Source organism: Myripristis murdjan, chromosome 21 (genome assembly GCF_902150065.1).
Source record: "Myripristis murdjan chromosome 21, fMyrMur1.1, whole genome shotgun sequence".
NCBI classification, from domain to species: Eukaryota; Metazoa; Chordata; class Actinopteri; order Holocentriformes; family Holocentridae; genus Myripristis; species Myripristis murdjan.
Window position 1 is genome coordinate 20,943,299 of NC_044000.1, and position 20,585 is coordinate 20,963,883.

General features: G+C 41.5%; 2 protein-coding genes across 3 annotated transcripts in view; both read left to right on the top strand.

The window, feature by feature from the left end:
* Positions 1-15,136, top strand: part of cmss1 (cms1 ribosomal small subunit homolog) — a 34,726-nt gene extending 19,590 nt beyond the window's left edge. The window contains exons 2-10 of one of the 2 annotated variants that reach the window (XM_030080407.1): positions 12,690-12,820; positions 13,311-13,385; positions 13,519-13,651; positions 13,750-13,809; positions 13,909-14,011; positions 14,111-14,171; positions 14,289-14,376; positions 14,486-14,574; positions 14,785-15,136. In XM_030080407.1, the coding sequence (XP_029936267.1) occupies positions 12,690-12,820; positions 13,311-13,385; positions 13,519-13,651; positions 13,750-13,809; positions 13,909-14,011; positions 14,111-14,171; positions 14,289-14,376; positions 14,486-14,574; positions 14,785-14,868 (824 nt within the window). In that variant the 3' untranslated portion in view covers positions 14,869-15,136. Of the gene's footprint in view, positions 1-12,689; positions 12,821-13,310; positions 13,386-13,515; positions 13,652-13,749; positions 13,810-13,908; positions 14,012-14,110; positions 14,172-14,288; positions 14,377-14,485; positions 14,575-14,784 lie in introns of both variants that reach the window. The other variant, XM_030080406.1, reaches the window with a different exon arrangement.
* An 88-nt stretch (positions 15,137-15,224) lies between these two features.
* tmem30c (transmembrane protein 30C) lies at positions 15,225-20,309 on the top strand. Its single transcript, XM_030080405.1, has 7 exons — positions 15,225-15,874; positions 16,309-16,425; positions 16,615-16,722; positions 17,044-17,134; positions 17,228-17,374; positions 17,456-17,668; positions 18,306-20,309. The coding sequence occupies exons 1-7, from the start codon at positions 15,677-15,679 to the stop codon at positions 18,491-18,493; spliced, it is 1,062 nt and encodes a 353-aa protein (XP_029936265.1). The 5' UTR covers positions 15,225-15,676; the 3' UTR covers positions 18,494-20,309.
* The last annotated feature ends 276 nt before the right edge of the window (positions 20,310-20,585 follow it).

Sequence of the window (20,585 nt, forward strand, 5' to 3'; positions counted from 1 at the left end):
GCTGACCATATGGGGACTCTCTATGCGTGTGTTTTTGTGTGTTTTCATGCCTTTGTGTATGTTACAAGCGCATATCGCCTCAGCTAAACAGCTCTTGATAGCAAGTATTCTCAGACTTGGTTTTCTCATCCCATATTTAGAGGGAGAAAGCGAGTGAGTTTGTATTGAGGCATGATGTCATCTCTTTGCTCTTACTTTCCTCTCGTCAAAGCACTCACAGTGGCACACAAGGCTTTTTATCCTCAAGTTGTTCATCAAGCTTCTTTAGATAAGAAGCCATAAGCCCTTATGTTTTTAATGTTGTGGAAACATTTTTAAGGCACAACATTGTTAAAATGTCCGGAAGCCTGTGTTTTTAGTGTGATGATCTAAGACGATGATTAAGGCCTCATCGCTGTTTTTCTTTTTTTTTTTTTTTTTTTTCTTATCCTTGTTAGGAATTCTAATAATGAACAGGGAAGCTGAGAGACTTTTTCAGCATCTCTCCCTCTCTATTTCTTAGTGTTGCACACAGTCTTTCTTACACACACTCACACACAGGCAGGGAACAGCTGTTTGTTGTCATCGAGGCCTGAGAGCAACCTTGAGTCTCTCTAAACAAGATGAACAGTGGTACATCAGGGACAAACATTGTGTAAGAAAAACGGAGGCTGAACAGAAACAGAGCCCTTTAGCCGGTATTGGATTGTGGCCAATGACATCCTTCAGAAATCGATTCATTGTGAGGGTGTTAGCTTATATAATGCATTGTTTCTGCATAGCAGCATTTTTCTCCTTGCTTCTGTGTGGAGATGAAGTGTGCTAGAGAGTAAGTGAAGTCCTCAACCTCCCTCCTGCTGAGTTGTTATCCTCTCTGTATCAATCACAAAGACAGATGGAGCTGTCTTGGCTTTATCCTTCTTCCTTTGCTCCACTCCTTTACAGCAATGGAAGGAATGATGAAGCTCGTAACACAAGTGCAGAGGGGTTTTCACTTGGTCCCTTTCAAGCTGGCTAGACTTGATTTTCTATAACATACAGGCTCGCCCCTGTCCAAAGTATGCAGCAGAATACAATACACTCGGTGGCTTGTCCTCAAAATTGTTGCATCTTCCTTTCTATTTCTGCCATCTCTAGAGTCAGTGTTAGACATTTGTTGTAATTAGTTACATTAATTAAAAGAAATAGATTTTGGGTTATTGAGATAATCTTTATCTGTCAGCATGAATAGGTGTAGCTTAGAGATTATGGTTCATCAAGTCACAAAAGATTAAGATGTGCAGCAGAGCTGATTGGAGTTGGTGATCTTTGGCACATACTTTCTGTGGTGGCCTGGGGTCTGTTTCCCTTGGACAGGAATGTGTATATTTTTTCTTCAGCCCATCCGTTGATGGTGCTGTTAATGTTAGCAGTCTAGCCAAGACACGTGCTGCTGTTTCCTTGCCCTCGGCCTCCAGATGACTGATGCTGATGAGGTCTGAACACCTCAGAGTTCACACACGCACACACACGAGTCAGAGTCTCTTTTTCTCTGTACTGTGCACAAATAACGTCTAGACAGGCACATGCATGCTGATGTCCAAGCACACACGCGCCCAAATAAAGCCAAGCATGTGCAAATACTACTTAATACTACTGGCTCAGATCCAGAGCCTGCCTCAGTAATGGTTGCCAGGGTTACCCCACCGAGGACTGTCCGCTGGCAGGCAGCTTGGCAGCAGCACTTGTGGCTGGCCGCCTCTGTTTATTTATCTGAACGCCACCCAGGGCTGCTAGCCTGCATCCCGCCGGCCTGCCCTGTCTATTCGGAAGGGCACGGGCCACCCTGGGAATAAACCATTAACACTTAGAAATAATAACATCTCCCTCGTTCACTGCACTCCATCCTATCCCAAAATTTGGTGTACACACACACACAGGTGGCATCTTAACAGTAAAGTGAATACCGCCATGGGGTGAGACCAATGAATGGTCACCTATTCCCTGACATTCTCGACCCAGCTATGTAAGCAGCAATAAACCATGTCGAGGTTTGTCACCTGTGTATGAAACCATTAATAAAGCGCTGAGTGAGCCTGTCTGTACCTTATCCAGTCTGTCTCTAGCCATTCATTCCCCATGGGCAGCTCAAATCCACTTTATATACACCTGTCATGGGAGGCTGGCTCACTCTGTGCTCTGGAGCCTGCTGTGACCACCAGTGCCAGGGTGAAGCTGGCACATCACTGCACTCCTTAAATCACAGTCTTTATGGCTGCTTTATGCATTGGCAGGAGCACAGTTCTTCAGGCATGGTTGGTAAGACTGTTGTAAAGGAAACATTACACAGTTACCAAGCTAGCGAGAGAGCGGGACAGATCTTGAACACCCAGCAATTTAATTTTGTGTACAATAATGCCTCTCTTCTATGTTAAGACAGCATGATATGGTCTTTATGTTGCACATAATGCTAAATGCTTCATACATATAAGATGTCATTCTCAGAATGCCAGAGGACATTGGATGATAATTAAGCTACTGTCAATCATCTTTGCTGTTGTCTTATCCCTGGCTGTCCCTGATTGGGGAAATGCAGCAAAGGAATTAATGAGTTAAATCGGTATGGTCCACTTGAAGTTGAAAAAGTTGAAGTTTCTCAGCATGGACTTATTGTTGAGAGGTTTGAAAATGGCAAGGTTTTGATGAATTGATTTTACACTTTGGGGTTTTGATTCAGTGTTATTGTGTTTCTTAAAGGATACACACACACGCACACACCACCCACTGATTAAAGTGGGAACAATGCTAAAACAATTATTACTGAAATGTTGGCTTCTGTCAGTTACTTGTTTTAAACTGCAGTGAATTTTGTGTTGAGAAGATATGCTTCAATCACTTATGACTTACAACTGTTGGAGATTTCCATTGGCCCAGTCAGGCGAAGTAGAGGACCAAAAAGCTTTGCAGTGAAGCAAGTGCTGAAATTTTTAACACAATAAATCACAATGATAAATTCAAGGAAAATATGGCTCTGGTTCTTCTTAATGGGTTCAAATGTTACATTTGATGCCAAAAACATAATCCTTGAGTCCAGATCGATATCAAATATCTCTATTCCATATTGTGTTTTGAACTGTAGGCTATATCATTCTATATCTATCAGGTACAGAATAGTGATTCCATTTATTTAGTTATTTAGTTTTCATGAATCTTTTTTCTGCATCCCACATCTACCAGAAAGAGGTGTAAGGAACAAAAAAAAAATTCAAATATTTCATTGAGAACCAAGACTATGAGCTGCTTTGCATATGTGAAGTCATTGCATTTAGCAAGGGAGAATTTCTAAACATCCCTTTTTCTGCCTGAAATGTATCTCCCTTTTCAGCAGTCTGAGGTGTTTTGTTTGAAGTGCCTTACAGAAAGTGTTAAATATTTGAGCATGGCTTCCTCTCCCCTTTCATTGCCATTGATAAGTTAAAGTGCCAGATGCTGTGGCGTTTCTGCCCTCTGTAATGCTCAAAGTGCTCAAGGCTTTCAAGACTACTGAGCGCTGGGGTCGGGGTTGACGAATGACTACAAACCATTTCTGATGATATAAATTCCTTTGAACACTTCTTGGAATTTATGATCAGAACCTCTGGCTCAACTTGTGATTGAATCCTTTTCTACTTTGTAGATGTGTGAATGAGAACCACATTCATTGCCATCAGTTTAACAGTAAGATGCCATACAGCTGTCAGTCATCTTTAAGTTGTCTTTGAAGTCTAGATTATGGTTGTGTTGGTTATAGAACTAGAATGGCGAGGGTGAGCCAAACAGTTTTTTAGCAGTATGAGGTAATACAGCACTTCACTGTGCTCTCATTCTCATATCACTGAAAAATACTGAAAGCATGCCATTTTCATGCAATAAAGTAAAATATGTAGGCTAAGTGTTATTTATGATAACTGGATGGGAAAAATAAAACATACCATCTTGATGAGCGGTGTTGTTTTTAAGGCTTTTCCCCACCCAAATCCATGTATTTGCCTGTACAGATTAATTTAGTGGTGGTCTTCCACACATCCTAGATATTCATATTTGTTAATCAAACGATTGCGACTTGCAGTATAGGTGTAGAAAGCAAAACTGAGACCATTTGGCAGTCAGTAATGTAATGAAATATGATATACATGTTTTAGTTCTGATGTAAGATGTGTGTCCACTTATGAAGATTAGTCTACTTCAGTCAAGCTTCCTTGACAGAAGGTTTCTCTTTGGATAGGGAAGACACGTGAAATTCTATCACCTCTCGATGATTTTCTGTGCCTGTGCCTGTGTCTGTGCTTGTGTGCATGCACGCACATTTCACACTAGCACATGTTTGACCCCTATCTTCACTCCAACATCAGACCCTAGATTCCACTGTTATTGCGTCACAGTCTTGCAGTAGTGATTGATAGAGTGAAAGGTGAGAGCACAGTGTTACAAATATCATCAACATGATATGTGCTACCAGCAGATCCATATAGGGAGGAGGGAAGGAACGGATACCGAGATTAGGATTAAGGTTAAGAGCAAAGGGGGAGAGCTGCTGCCACACCAAGTTAAAAGGGTGGAAATGGAGTCAAAAGCCTAGTTTCTTAAGCTAAAGTTGGCAGCCGAAATTAGTTGGGGCCTACTTGTGGGTACCCACATGGCAAGAGTTGCAGTGAGCTGTCAAGGGCATGCCAAGGTGAGAAAAGGATTTTCTCATTTGAGTCCTTGGCTGTAAAAACTTGAGAACCCTGAGGCTATAGAATACACCATAAACTTAGGCCAAAAAGTTCAAGCATATACTTTTTATGGTCTGTTTTAGCAACACGTGAGTTATACCAGACAAAACTTTACAATAAGCACAAAAAAGAAAGGCTGTCACTGATAGACAACAAGTCATTTTAGCTCAGCTGATTTTTCTGACTGACCATTTACAAGACTGTCTGAATTGGTTTGATCCAGTAACTCCAGCTGATCAAAGAGCTTATAACAAACAGATATTTTCAAATACTAAACTAACTTACTCAGGTCTAGTACAGTCTTACCTTAACTTTTAAAGAAACACAGAAAGCGGGTCTTGAAAAGCCTTGACTTTTTACAGATGAACCGTTACTAAGACGTTCTTACAGACACATGGACCTCATATGGCATAGCCATGACATCAGAGGTCAGATAATAGATCATGCAATAAACCCAGTTGCTCTGCATTGCTTAACCGTAAAAGAGAGCCAGCTGAGAAATAATAATACACACACATTAACTCACGTGCACAAAAACAAGGTCTTTCCTAACTATTTGACAACATCATTTTTGAAAAAGGGACCAGCGATTGCGTTGTCTCTGTCCCAGTGGACATTAACCTGGGTTTTATGTTGGAGAACTTAAGGTCAAGTAGAGCTGCTGGGCTTAGTCTCATTGTGCAACAGCCACAAACCACAGCCCACAGCTTTATAGAAATCTAGCTCCCCATGAAGATAATACTTAGACAAAACAGACTGGTCGGGAACAGTTTAACTGTGCTTATACATTATAAGTCATATTTCATAAGTTCCATTATTTTCAGTGCTTATTGTTTTGGACCAGGAAGTTTATCCGTCTACCATCCACTTCCTGCTGCCTATCCAGGACCAGGCTGAGTAGGGCAGCCCAGATTTTCCTTTCCCTGACCACATCCACCAGTACCTCCCGGGGATGTCAAGGCATTCCCAGGCCACCCAGGATATATAATCCCCCCAGTGTGTCCTGGGTCTGCCCCCAGGTCTCCTCCCAGTTGTTTGTGCCTGGGACACTTCCATAGGGAGGCACCCAGAAGGCATCCTAACCAGATGCCCCAACCACCTCAACTGGCTCTTTTCAGTGTGTACTTCAAGCTCCTCCCAGATGTCTGAGCTCCTCACCCATCTCTAAGGGTGCCCCCGGTTGTATTCGCAATCTCATTTTTTCGGTCACTACCCAGAGCTCGTGACCATAGGTGAGGACTAGATCAAAGATCCACTGGTAAATTGAAAGCTTTGATCTGGCTCAGATCTCATTGAGTTAATAAGGTGTAGGTCTGCTGTGTGTTTGTGTATGTTTGCATGCCATCCATGTGAGTGTAAAAAATGAGTAGCTTTAGCAAAGGTCCAACCCAAAAAGTGTTTTTTTATCAAGTTCACTTAAAGTGGATAGTCTTATTAGCCTGACTGTGCTGTCTTTGCTCCTCCTGCTGGAGACATTCTGCTCTGCACCTTCTCATGTGTCAGCTCTGAGCCTTTGAGGCTAACAATGTCAAGTCTATAGCCTGGCAAGTCCTAGGAAATGCACAGACAGCCAATTAAGAGACTTTGGGGTTCCATCTAAGAGGGTCTGTGCTGGTGCTACAAGGCTGGCCAGACCCATGGAGCCCTACAACCTCAATAGACAAGCTTTTTAAATCTGGCAGGACAATGTGGAGACACTCTGGACTTATTTATTTATTTATTTTTATATCTGATGTTTATTTCAGCTTTCATCAACAGCCTAAAAGATCTATGTTGAACAAGGCCCCGGGTTTGCCTCCTGATGCCCAGGAGGACAGCAACCAAGTGATGGCAAGGGTGAAACATTAGGACAACAGACTCAACGGGTTGAGGAGCAAAACGTTGCAAACTGACAGAATTTGTTACCAGACACTTGTAATCTATTTTGGCTGTCTTCCAGTGACTGATTCCACTATAGCCTGCTTGTTAACTTTGTGCGTGTAGCCTAAAGTCCCCATTGATTTAACAATAACACATGCTCAATAGTGGCTTTAGAGAGGAAACTGCAGGCCTCAAGGACCAATAACTATCCTCCCCACCTCCTGCCTGCCCCCTCCCCATATCAGGCAATTGGTACTTGTCTTGAAATGAGTTATCGATTGTTGAAACCACTGGCGAATTGATGTCATAGAAAGTATTTTATTGTTTTTACAGAAACACCCTAATCATGACATGACCATAAACAAAAGCACCACACAATATCGGGTTCATGTAAGACAGGAGGTTCAGCCTCCTATCCTGGCTGTAGTCGTATTGAAAGTATAATCGGATACATTTGGTTTGTAGGAGGTTGTAAGGTGTAATTGGTTTGTCTTATCCCCCTGTGCAGGTGCGAGCAGTATCTTCAATCAGACTAACAGAATAAACTTTGGTGGTGATTAAGAGCTTTACCATGGCCACTTAGGCCTATCTGCCCTCATGGGATAATCGCCCCAAAACTGTTGAGGAGGGGCAGGGGGAGAGAGAATTTTAAGCAGTTGTATTAAGCTTGGTGCCAGTGTATGCGAGCATGCACATGTCACCCTAACCCCTCATCACCAGAATCACTCAGCCATCACCATGTTATTTGTCTGGAGCCGAATCAGCCCTTTCCTGAAACCAGTCAATTGATTCTCATTATGACCAGTCAGCACCATTGACCATCCATTAAAACCGGTCACCTTTATTGATCAATCATTAAAGGCAACTAGACATCGCCATTTTTCCTCATCTGAGCCTTTCGCTTACATTGATCTCCGGTTATCTGAGCTTTAAACTCATTGACCTATATTCATTTGAGCGCAAAGAGTTTACCTCGTCAAGGCTCTGCCATATGGAGTGACCATGGCCTGGAGGATATCGGGGTCAGGGGTTAAGTAACACTGCTTCTTGTGGGTGCGATCCTACACTCCTAAAGAGAGCACACCTCAGCTTTTGAGGCCAAGCTTATTGTTTTATTTCTTTATGCCATCCACCTCTAGTTTACATGCACTGAGACATCTCTATTGTCTCCCTCGCAACTTTCATAACTTTATTATCTGTTTGTTCATTTGAGTCTTTCCTCACACACTCATCTGTTCCTCTCTACTTCCTGGGAGTAAGAATTGCCAGAGCCCCTGATTATAATGTAATTACATTACCTGCATGTTACATTAATATAAATGTGTTATATAATTAACACACTCAGAAATAGTCTAAATTCCACTTAATTTTTAATGAAGCTGGAGGTAATGCATTTAGCATCAACCTATGTATACCATATCGTGGGAGAAATTTGGACTGCTAAAACAGACTGTGTAACTCAATGCTATGATATGTTGGAGTTCAACAATGGTGCTAACACCCTTGTGTCAATTTTGAGCTCCCTTAGTAAATACTATGTTCTGACACCATGCTCAGCGAGAGAGGAAATGACAGCTAATTTTCAGCCTTTGACCCCATAATGTTGAAATGGCCCCAGAGTAGCTGTATGGTTCCCCTGTCTTACATTTAAGGTTGGAGGAACGATCCCTGAAGACATTGAACTGGCTGTAATTGCGTATTTCTCAAACTGGAGTCCCCTAAAATACACACCATGTCTGTTATGTCAGTCTCCGGTCCCAGAATGGCTCAAGCCTGTGAAGAATAGCGTCAGTGTGATACAAGTCACTTGAGGTTAGGTTTTTTTTCAGTCACACAGTGTAAAACAGGTGGACTGATTATAATTTTAGTAGGAAAAGGTCAGTCAAAAATATCCCCTCATGGTTATGTTGCTTGGTTGATTGCAATATGTTTTTAACCAGCATAGATATTTCACCCCAAAGCCACTAGTTTTCTTTTTAGACACACACAATTAGACCATTAAAAACTGGTTACAGGTTTTGATAATCAGTCTCCAGGCACCACTAACCTCTGTGCACCTTTCCTAGTCTCACTGGTTTGATTTTGGCCTTGCCTGACATCAGTGTGTTTTATTAATAGGGGTCTTTTCATAGAATCCTCTCCACAGCCATATAGAGGGCAATGTGATCTCAGTACTGTCCCACAGAGGAAAACCACTACCGCTCTGACACTCAACACCCCCTGTGAACCTGCATCGTAGACACATGTTCACACAAAAATACATGCTTGCATTCTACTAAGTGGATAGACACACCCAGTCGTTTATTAACTATCATGATGGCCCAGCCCCCACCTAATCCTATAGTGAAATACATGCTGAATCAGCATGTATCTCATCACACTTAAAGAAACATGCAGAGTGGTGGTCAGCGGCTCTCGCTCCTTGACAGGTTTGCAAGAGTGGTCTTTGTGGTGTTAAAGGGATTAGGATTGGGATTTAAGACCACTGTCAATCTGGCTGCCCCCTCAGTACCTTTACCCGTCTTAACACTGGGGTATGGTTTAGCTCAGAGCACATAAGGCAATTACAGGGTAGAAACTGAAAATCAATAAAAAACCTTGAGCACAAAAAGAGCATTTTGCAGTTTACACAGAACTATAATTTAGGTTGATTTCAGCGTACATTATGTCAGTCAAGTACATATAGTGTAGCAAGTGTCGTGGCAAATCATATTACCATTCAACAATTAAACTATTTTAATTGTAAAATGGCAGCAAGACATTTCATCTTGCTGTCATGAAATCATGAGTGAATGACATCCCAGCCTACCATTCAGAGGTAGTAGAGGCACTCACTGCAAAGTGTTTGTCACACTTTGATACCATTTTCATCCTGATCACGTCTCATCCTGCTATATTGATCAGTCATTATTAGAATGTCTTATATAATAATGTCATGCTAGACATTGCCAAATCTCACTTATTGGGTAACGCAACTGAACCAAAGCCATGTCCCACTAGGAAACGTACCACTAGCATTTTATAAAAAAATATTTTCATTATGATGGAAGTTTTACTTATTGCACTAATGCACTGTTTGCGACTGTATTCTTGTTTATATCTTTAGTTCTTTGGGTATGTCCATCTCAGTTAAATGTCAAAATGTCTTAACTGTTTTGCTGCCTTCTTGGCCAGGAAATTCCTGAAAAAGAGATTTTTAGTCCTAGCAAGTCCTTCCCGGTTAAGTAAAAGTTAAATAAAATAAAATAAAATAAAAGATTTAAAAAATACCACAACAGATGAACCTTACCTCCAACAGGACAGGTGGACCAGTGAGCAAATCTATGCCTGGATCTTTCCTTGATAATTGTCAGTTTCCTTCTCTTCAGTATCTTTGCATGAAGCCTTTCTTCCCCTTAATCTTGTCTTTGGCGCCTCTTGAAAGAGTCATCCAATCTGTCTTCCTTCTTGTCTTTCTCCTGTCTTCTTTTTCTCTTTGGTACCTGTGTGTCCTCACTTTCCCTTACAGCAGTCCAGGATAAGAGAGAACAAGAGAGGGATGTGTGTACCAAAGAGACACAGAGGATGTGGGGAATGGATGGCCTCGTCCATCAATGATGGGGGTGGTCTTTACAGAGACGTAGTACTTGCCCTGACAGATGACTGTAAAGACGGATAAAGGGGTTTTGGAGCAAGACATACAGTGAAGGAGTTAGGGAAATCTAGGAGGGGTGTGGCTATGGAATGATAGGAAACAAAGGACCTGTCAGAGAGGAACAAAATGCCTGGTCTTGCTCCCTACAATCCCCATCCCTTTTTCACTTCCCCTCCTCTCTGTTTTTATTTGTTCCCATAGTGGACCCAAGGAAGAGTGATGAAGAAGGAAACCGCAGGGGGAAGGGCGAGATAATAAAGATTAGATAGAGCAATGGCGAGATGGGAGATAGTAGGACAGCACAAGGTGGGAAGAGACTTGCAGGGATGAATGAATCTGCTTCAGCTCCAAGAGGAAAGGACTGCATGTGCTGTGGCATGATCGAATTGTGAAACCTCACAACTGTGGGCAGCCACCCGCTGTGGCAGGTCAGCGCTGTTTGCCATAGTGTTACCCTGGGCTTTGTGTCAGCTTTATAAACGTAACTGGCAGCGGTGCCAGGCATGCCAACAATGAAGAGACTAAAACATCATGGTACAAACCTACTGTAAGCTCTCTCCAAATACACTCCTAAAATACTTCACATAACTGCCAATTCCACATGAAGGTCAAGTATTCGATTACACAGCCACCAAAAAAAAGTCTTAATTTTTAAGTGCCTGTCAGCACTAGGTGAAAGCCTATTTGCTAGATGTATAGTTACAATTAACCCTCTTCAGTTAATTAGGCACTGGATAAGAGGCCTTACCCAGCCTTGTACTGAGTGTTTAGAGTATTAAGAACAGAATAATATCTCTGCCATGGCATGAAGGCAGGCTAGGGAATAAAATTACACAGTAAACGTACAGATCTTTCTATGGCCAGTTTACACCGAAAACCAACCAATCAAACACATTGATTTACTCTAGGTTGTAAACTTGGTCCTTGGCGAGGACCTCCCAATACAGTATGTACCATGATACATAGGTCACAGTAGGATTTGTATCACAATCCACTGCAGTACACAGTACATAAAATATGTAGCCCGAATAGATCTTAAAATACAACTTACTGCATAAATCATAGGTAGTCTAGTAAATATACAAAATTCATATGATAAAACATGGGACAGATTTAAAATGATTTAATTCAAAATAACCATTTCAATGTATTAAAACCGAATTAGCACAATGCACATACTTAACACTGTGTTCTAAAATGTAGATAGGCATAAATGTTGCACATCAATACAAAGGGCTATGCTAGGGAATCAGTACACACACACAGACCCCTACACTGTAATATCACAGATTGATACACCTTTCAATAGGATTCGGTTGATAGGGGTTTTTAAGGCCAGCACTGGTTCTTTTATTTTTAACTGAAGCTGCTACTAGCCAATATATTGTACTGATATTCAATAGCTTTACATTTGAAAATTACTGTTGAAAAAAAAACAACAAAAACAAAAAACAAATGCAAGATGATATGTTGTTTAAAATCTTTTATTAGTAGAGCCAGACAATAACCTCTCATATTGAAAAGGGAGTACATTATCATGCTAATACCTAATATTAAAAAAAGACTACTATATTGACATGATATATCACTAACCCAATAAATTGCTCCATCTCTACCAGTCAGCTAACACATCTTAAATGTTTAGGTGCTGGACATACACTGTATTCAAACTTGACCAAGCTCGATCTCTGGCTCTTGCAGGACGCTCACATGATGAAATTTAGTGGCTGATGAATAGCACAGAGAGGCATGATCTGCCTGTCTATTCTTTGCTATGCACCCCTATGGAACTTTAATATCAAGGTTATTTTCCATGTGCATGTTCAGAAAGGACACTGTTAAGAGACCCACAGATTTATAGTTTAGTTCAGACTCTGGCATGTGTCTGTTTAATTAAAGCTCATAAAGGTATTTATGAGTGAGCATCATCATTTGCCTTCTATTGCCATGAGGTTTGAGCATGGCATGACCTCTTACCATGAGATGAGAGGTGTGGAGTGGGAAGAGGTAGCAGTAGGGAGGCTAAAGATAACCACACTGGGTTTGATGACTGCTACATTGTTGGTATCCAAGGTAACATTTGCGTATTCCTACTTGGTCTCTATAGTGACTGTAATGTGCACTGGAGCACACTTTGCCTGATGAACAGCCCAACCAGTCTGAGACATTATTATGTGCTAAAGCCAAAGTCTTGGCTCAGGGGCCTAACTGAGGAAATGGATTTTGTGACTCCATAACCTTGTTATCCATGAACAGTTTTCAAGTTTACATGCCTTTTAATATAGAAAGACTTGGTGTAAGCTTGACTGGAATTTGTTTGTAGCCAAGGTAGGCTATGTCTGCCAGCTTGAACTAGGTTTTTACACTGAGGGGTCTGTTCATCTTACAGACCTTGCACAGGTCTCTGTTACAGGTTTATCCTTAACTCCATATTTGTAATGAGGAAATTATCTTTGTTTTTTGTTTTTTTGTTTTTTTCCCAGATGCGTCTGAGGTTGAGGAAATAGAGGAGAAACAGCCAACAGAGAAACTCAACAAACAGACAAAAACAGGAAAGAAGAGGAGTCTAACAGAAAAACCACCCAAGGCCAAGAAGAAGAAAAAAACTGAACAGGTGTGATTATCTTGTGCCTGGCCTGTGTAGTACATGCTAGTAGGATGTTACAGTCAACTCAGAAAGAAGCCATTTGGTTTTTGTTAACCCCAGAATACTGAAAAAGTTGTGTGTTTATGTATGATTAAAAAGTTGACATTAGTACAATGAAAAATACTACTAATGCTGTGTGACATGAGTTTGACATGACCTTAGTGTATAAAATTAACCAACCATTAAACACAATGTTATACAGTCCCTGCTTCAGCATTTGGACTTTAGTGTGTTTTGGTAAAAAATCACCATATTTACATTTGAGTCTGTGTATATATCATGCAGCTACACTTGAAATTTGAGATGCTTCATTTTTCTAATTTCAGTTATAATGAACTCTTTTTTTTATTTCTAATGAATTCATTCAGCTTAAATAACACTGTATTCAAACCACTGGTGTAAATGGGTCGTACGTTTTCATCTTAAATAATTTACTCTTAATCTATTGTTTTCACAGAAAGAGTGTTTAGTTCCTCAGGAGAAGAAACAGAATGATGGAGACAAATCAACAAACACCAAAAAAAGGAAGAGGGTAAGTGCGGTCACACTATCATGACACCTGCTGTTGTCAAGGGGAACAACAAGTAAGTTTTTATGTACAGTCCAATGTCAATTACTGACCTTTGTTTGTGTATATTATGTGAATGTGCTCTGTTCTCCAGAAGAAGAAGACGATTACGGACGTCTTGGCCTCCTCTGAGCCGAAACCAGGCTGTCCAGCAGACCTGCAGAACCTAGTCACACAATACTTCTCAGACAAGCGTTCGGTAATTGAGCTGGAAGAGCTCAAACTGCAGGGTGAGTCAAGCGGTCTCCCCCTGTAGCGAGGAAGTTCAGTCTCTAGTTTCTGCTCTGTTGACTCACCAATTGTCTGTCCATCCTGCTGTGTTTTCTAGACTCCTGTTTCCTGGCCAGTAACGATTTAACGCACAGCCTCTCCTCATATCTCAAAGAAAGTGAGTAGTGTTTGGGTAAATGTTGTATTGACAGTATACTTCCCTTAAGTGAATCTATGTTTTGTTTTGTTTCATTTTATCATTCTCTTTTCTGCCTAGTTTGTCCCAAATGGGCGAAGATCCAAAAGCAACACACAGATAAGAGCTCGGTGGTTCTGCTCATCGTCTGCAGCTCTGCTCTGCGAACCATTGAGCTCATCAAGTAAGTAAAAATTCAATCATGTTTACTTAACTGCATTGCAACTATTTTAACTCACTTGTTTGTTTGTTTGTTTGTTTGTTTTTTATTTGTTATCCCCAGGCAGCTGACAACCTTTAAGGGTGAAGCTAAAGTATTGAAGCTATTTGCGAAACACATCAAGGTAGCAGAGATGACAGATAATAATTCTGATGCACATTTTTATGCTGCATGTTGTGTTCAGTGACCTTTTTAAGCAGAGCAAAACAAACTGTTGGCGCATCTCTCCTCCTGTGTGCAGGTAGAAGAACAGGTGAAGCTGCTGCAGAAAGGCATCACCCACATCGGAGTGGGGACACCTGGCAGGCTCTGTGCCCTCATTGAGAGAGGTAAGTGTGGACATCTGGGGAAAAAATTAGTAGGTTTGGCTTCAGAGACCATGGGTTTTCAAAGCTGTTGAATCCCCTTTCATCCTGTGGAAACTCTGCTTTCTCTCAGAGGGTTTGAACATCCAAGCATTGCGCTACCTGGTTCTGGACTGGAACTGGAGGGACCAGAAGCGCCGAAGGATGGTGGACATTCCTGAGGTGAGCTACTGCCCCCTGCTGGGCTGAACCAATAGAGTCGCTTGACATGCATTTGGCAAATTCTACTGAGGGATTATGCATGATCTGATAAAGGTGGACATTATGCAGCTGCTGAACTAATAATATTGTTTTGTGCTTTATTGTTTTTTGTGTTGTGATTAGTGATGTAACCATTCTGTGTTACACAATCTGTGTTTGTTTCTCTTTCAGGTCAAATTGGACTTCCTGAGGCTGTTGGATAGTGGTATTCTGAAAGGCTGTAAAGAGAGCAAAATCAAAATTGGTCTCTTTTAAATGCACCTTTTAAACTTGAGTGATGTTGATACTTCACACAGTCGCTTGGTGTTAAAAGTATCAATGCATTCTTCATAACACAGGGAGAGACCTCTGGCCTGTGTGCATCATCCTGTTTGTTTTCTCTTTGACTCAGTGTGAAGCTAGTGTTATTCTTTTGCTATTTTCAGAGACCATGTCAAATGTGTGATCTTGTTTTGTGACTCTTGTAGTCCAACATGATGTCCTAGTGTGATGGGTTGAATAAACGGACTCTGAATGAAACCAACATCCCTCTGTTTGTTTACTCTGACCTAGGGAAGTCCCTCCCACTGAGAATGTGAGGTCATGAGTTTACTCGCCCAGTAGGAAGTCCCATTTATCAAAACATCCTGTGAAAAAAGCGTCCGAAAGAGGCTGGAACCAACAGATATCTGACACAAGGCAAATCATTATAGATCTAAGATACTCTACGCTATTTTAAACCGTCAAACCGAAACCTGTGTGTGTGTCTTGTGGAGGGAAGTAATAAAGAAGAGAAGAGAACACAAAGAAAAAGCAGAAGACACACAAAGAGGAAGTGAAGCAAAGAATTGTGGTTAATGAGTAACAGCCAGCAGTTGGTCCCAAAGGTCTCCCCGCCCTGCAAGGCCTGCTGGGAAAATCTCTTGGCAGGCACAGACGTGAGTGTGAGTACAGAGAGATAACGTTGTTGAAATAAAGAACAGGAAGAGAAGAGAGAGGAGCGTCCTGCCGTCCACCCTCTTGGATCTCCGGCTATCCATCCCCACCCAAGTCCCTCTCCTCTCCCCAGCTACAGTTCCCTCTCATGGCCAAAGAGAAGGCCAACTCTGGGCCCCTGGCCCGGAGGCCGGACAATTCAGCTTTCAAACAGCAGAGGCTGCCTGCCTGGTCGCCCATGCTAACAGCTAACACTGTGCTGCCCTTCTTCTACTGTATGGCTGTGCTGTGTATGCTGCTGGGAGTGTGGCTGCTTGTCACCGTGCAGAACACACAGGAACTGAAGGTGAGTGAGTGTGTTTAATGAGAAGTGCACTTGGCGTATAAGTGGCTCTGACTTCTGGAAGTATTCTCTCACTGTAAATCACACAAACTCAATTTGTGTGTTCTGGTGAGCATGTGTGTGTGGTGGTGGTGGTGCAAAGGTGGATTTGTGTGAGTATGAATTACTAGTTAGTTCAAAATTCAATTAAAGTATCAAAACTTTAATAAAATGTAAGTAGTTTCTATATAATGTCCAATAAGACACACTGTAATGTGTAATATACACTCCAAAAAAGTGTCTTTCTCTCTGATAAGATAAGCAGACAGAGGTGCAATAAAAGGGAGTGACATAGAGAGGAAAGATCAAGGGTATCTTTTGAATACGGTAAACAGGGATTGTAGTCAAAACGGGATTTCATTTACTCCTTCTCTCCCTTTTCCCTCTCACCACCTTAGCTGGACTACACAGAGGCCGGGACATGTAATGCATGCTTTGCAAAGCGTGAAAACGCCAGCAATGCCTTGCAGCCCTGCAACTGCACAGTGGTCTTTCCCATTGAAAAAGCATTCAAGGTAAAACACATCTAGGTTTGATGGACATAATCTTGGATACGTTTTCATGTTTGTCCCATTCCGTGTTCTTGCATTCCCATGCTTCCCTGTAAAATATCAAGTGAGCTGAGGCCAGAATTCAGCCAGATTTATCTAACCGATGCTTTATGTGCGTCTGCACTGATGATATCAATCCTTTTCCTGTCCCAGGGAAATGTCTTTTTCTATTATGGCCTCCGAAACTTCCACCAGAACCTCCGCAGATACATGGACTCCAGAGATGATGCGCAGATGGTCGGCAGGAAGAAAAATCTCAAAGTATCCACACAACCAATAAACTACTTTATTTGCCTCTGATGCCGTTTTATACAATATACATTCATCTTAAGTGATGCTCCTTCATGTAATGTAATTGTGTGTTGGTTGCTGGAGGGAAGGATGTTTAACTGTTGTTTGTGTGAGTGTGTGTGTGTGTATTCGTGCAGCACAACAAGTGGGCTCTTTCAGAACATTACATTGTTCTAATCTAATCTCTAATCTCAAACGCCCCATGAAATATTGTTGTCTGGCTGTTGTCTGCCGCCATTCTGTCTATTAAGTCATTACTCTGTCTCTCCATTAACCTTATGCTCTATCCAGAGCCCCAGTACATACTGCGAGCCATTTGAAAAGGACGAAAACGGCCTCCCCATTGCCCCCTGCGGTGCTGTAGCCAACAGTATCTTCAATGGTAAAATCGTATTACCTCTCACCACATTCATCTTCCACATTCCTCTGTACAGCACTTCTCACTGTGTTATTAACTTATTTTTTGTCATCCCAGACTCCTTCACTTTGGTATATCATGGCTCCAAGGGCTCCACAATTCATGTTCCACTATACAGGAGCGGCCTCACCTGGTACACCGACAAAAACATCAAGTACCGTAACCCAAAGGTGGATAACCTGACGCTGGCTCAAGTCTTTGAAGGTAAACCAGGACGGGACAGCTGTGCAAATGAATTTTAGTTTGTTGTTGGAGCTCTTCAGGAATATCCGAATGCGTTCGCAGGCACGGCAAAGCCACTGTACTGGCACAAGCCTGTGTACGAGCTGGACCCCCACAATCCCGACAACAACGGCTTCATCAACGAGGACCTGATTGTCTGGATGAGGGAGGCAGCCTTCCCCAATTTCAAGAAGCTCTATGGGATACTGAACCGTGTCAGTGAGCCCTTTACTGAAGGTCTGCCGGTGGGGAACTACAGCATCGAGATCTCCTATAGTATCCTTTAAATGGTTTCGTTAACAAATCACGTGGGTCTTTTTTATTATAGTTCTGAGATTGGTTGAAGTATTAAGAGAAGGGAATAAGACAAGCAAAACAGCAGAGCAGGTGCCTCCACAGGAACGTAAGACACCCTTTAGATGGACAGTTGCCTATTTTGCCTTACCCCTGGTGCAATCTGTCCACCCAGAGAGTTTCTGTGTGACTTGGTGAGGTTTGCAGTCTGCCATAATCTCTCATGTCTCCTTACACACCCATACAAAGGAGGTGGATTGGTATTGTGGAGCTCAAACTGTCAAAAATTTGCATGAAACAGTCAACAGTAACACTTTCTTTCCATAAATAATGACACAAATACCCATATAATCCACAGCCGCTGTTTCCTGTGGAGAGCATGGACAGAGTGTAGTTCCCAGTGTAACTTCACATGTAAAGTTTTGGGGTGCTGAGAGACAGGGAGGATTGTGACAGACTGGAAACATCGCTAAATCACACAGATCACACAAACTGAGATTGCACCAGCTGTAAGTGAAAAAAGATCTTTCTTTGTGTTTTGGGTGAACAGTTGCATGAAGGTTATGGGTCAGCTATGTTTAGAAAAGGCACTTTTTTGAGCCTTGACCTTTGCCCTCAGACTTCCCTGTGCAGTATTTCCGAGGCAGAAAGGAAGTGGTGCTGACGACGGTGACCTGGTTCGGAGGTCAGAACCATTTCCTGCCCATTGCTTACCTAGTGACCGGTGGTCTGATCCTGCTCCTTGCTGTCATCCTCACAGTCATCTGGTGGAAGTTTGGCAAGGACGGAAAGAACATGAAGGAATGAAGAGGAACAGGTACACAAGGAAGCCTAGGAGTGAAAGAGCGTAAAGAAAGACAAACTGCTAAGTGAGGCTGGATATGTTGCTCAGCAGTGGCTCTGAAGAGGACACAAACGCTAAACGACAAGGACTTTGATACAAATAAAGAAGTGCGAGTACACAAGGGGTATGGAAAATGGTTTAAGAAGAATCCATCTAAAAATCTGGTACAATACAACATGAAGTGAAAAACAATGAGGAATTTAGCTGCAGAGTTGCTCTCCATTTATATATCAAGTAAATGGGACTGGACTGCTTTTACTGTGATGGTGTTGCTCTGATAAACTCCCATTTCTATTTTGTTGCAGGGCCTTCAAACAAACTCACAGTAAAAATATTTTACACGAGTGGGGTGAAGTTGCACTTTCACCTGCACATTCGGGTAGCTCTGTCACATATTTACTTTGTATATGCAACCATGTAGTAGCAGTGCTCGTGTTAATTGTTAATTATTGGATTGCATAGACGTGGCATTTTTTGCTTCTTTTGATAGGCATTTTTATTTGTTCATGCGCATAATTTGATGCGAGTTAATTAACATCAAACATTTGACACTAGCTATTGTCAGCTCTGCCGTTAAGTGATTTTTCCTTTCCTTTTTTTCATCGACAATTATTTATTTCATTTAATTTTTAATTAGCAATTGCAAACTGGCAGAACTACTTTGGGAATATGCAGAATAAAATATTAATGGCACTGTACACCTAATTGAACAAAACTTTGGGAACACTGGTTTCAAAATCTCCCTAAGATTGTCCTGTTCAGGCGGTATTCATTAACTGTTGATGTTCTCAGTTGGGGCCACAAATGCTAAAAAGTAAGATGATATTTACCTCTACATTACCAAAGGGAAACTGGGGAAAGTGTGGATAAAATTACTTAATTATTCAAGACTTGGATCAGCACTCAATACCGGCAAGTGTACATAGTTAAGTACTCACTTTTGGTCATGGAAAAATGCAGTCATGTAGAATTACTGTATTTAGTATTGATTGTTTTAACACTAAAGTGATCCTACCGGGGAAATGGCCGGTGTTTAAGTGTCGGTGTGTCAGCTACATCTATGTGCAGAGAGATAATGGAAATATGGGGTGTTTATGTGTCTCGAGGCGTTTTAAACTGCAAAAGCAATTTGTTCTGTTCTGCCCCAACAATCGACCTGCTGTGAGGCTTTATGTGGATGTTTGCAGTCCAAGATTCTTCTAATAAAGCCATTTCTTTTTAAAAACTCTTTATTTCTCTATATACAGACAGTGAGATTCACATACTGTAGACACAACCCCACTACAGTGACTAGAGAGCACCAAAGCCCTGTATCTAGATTGCCTTGTATCTTGAGCATAATCAAAGCATGAGATTGGCGACATAGCTCTGTGGGGGAAAAAAAACAAAAACAAAACAATCCTCCTGGTGAGATTGTTATTCTGTAAATTTATAGAGCAGCTTCTTCTACTTTCCTCCTCCATTTTACGCTCCTGCCGCCAAGCATTTGGTTAAATCAGTACCTCAGGTGGAAAAGAGAGGAATACAGTCTACTGTGGACTATTTGATTACTGTTAGACAGTGAATGAACATGTCCCACAACTGCAAGCCATATTATGACAAGTCGAAAACATTCAGTACACAGGACCGCAATACACAACCAGCTTAATACACAGATACAGACGTTGATGCACACAGATACAAAAGGTAAGGAATTATTCGGGCATTAAGTTGCACTCATGAGGAAAGACCAAACACACATTTCCAAACAAGACAATCACCATGACACCCAGATTAACTTTAAAAAAAAAAAAAAAAAAAAAAAAAACTAAAGGACAACGTACAAACACACAGGCAACTCTGACACCAGGAAAGTGTTCATGTGAACTAGAAATACCCAACTAGCACTTTATCCTCTACTTTATTTTCTAGGTCATGTGACCAACTAACTAACTCTCAACAGGGTTTTTTTTATTCTACATTAAGACTGCTTTAAAGTAATTTTGGCTTGACTCTTGTTTCATTGGCACAAGTTGTGAATGTGATCTGGCATGAATTTAACATTGCATTAATACA

What these genes read in the sequence shown, in the direction of transcription:
- tmem30c (XM_030080405.1), top strand. Translation starts at nt 15,677, where the DNA reads ATGGCCAAAGAGAAGGCCAACTCTGGGCCCCTGGCCCGGAGGCCGGAC. An exon ending in CCATTGAAAAAGCATTCAAG is followed by an intron (nt 16,426 to 16,614) that starts GTAAAACACATC and finishes TTCCTGTCCCAG; the next exon opens with GGAAATGTCTTTTTCTATTA. An exon ending in CAGCATCGAGATCTCCTATA is followed by an intron (nt 17,669 to 18,305) that starts GTATCCTTTAAA and finishes CTTTGCCCTCAG; the next exon opens with ACTTCCCTGTGCAGTATTTC.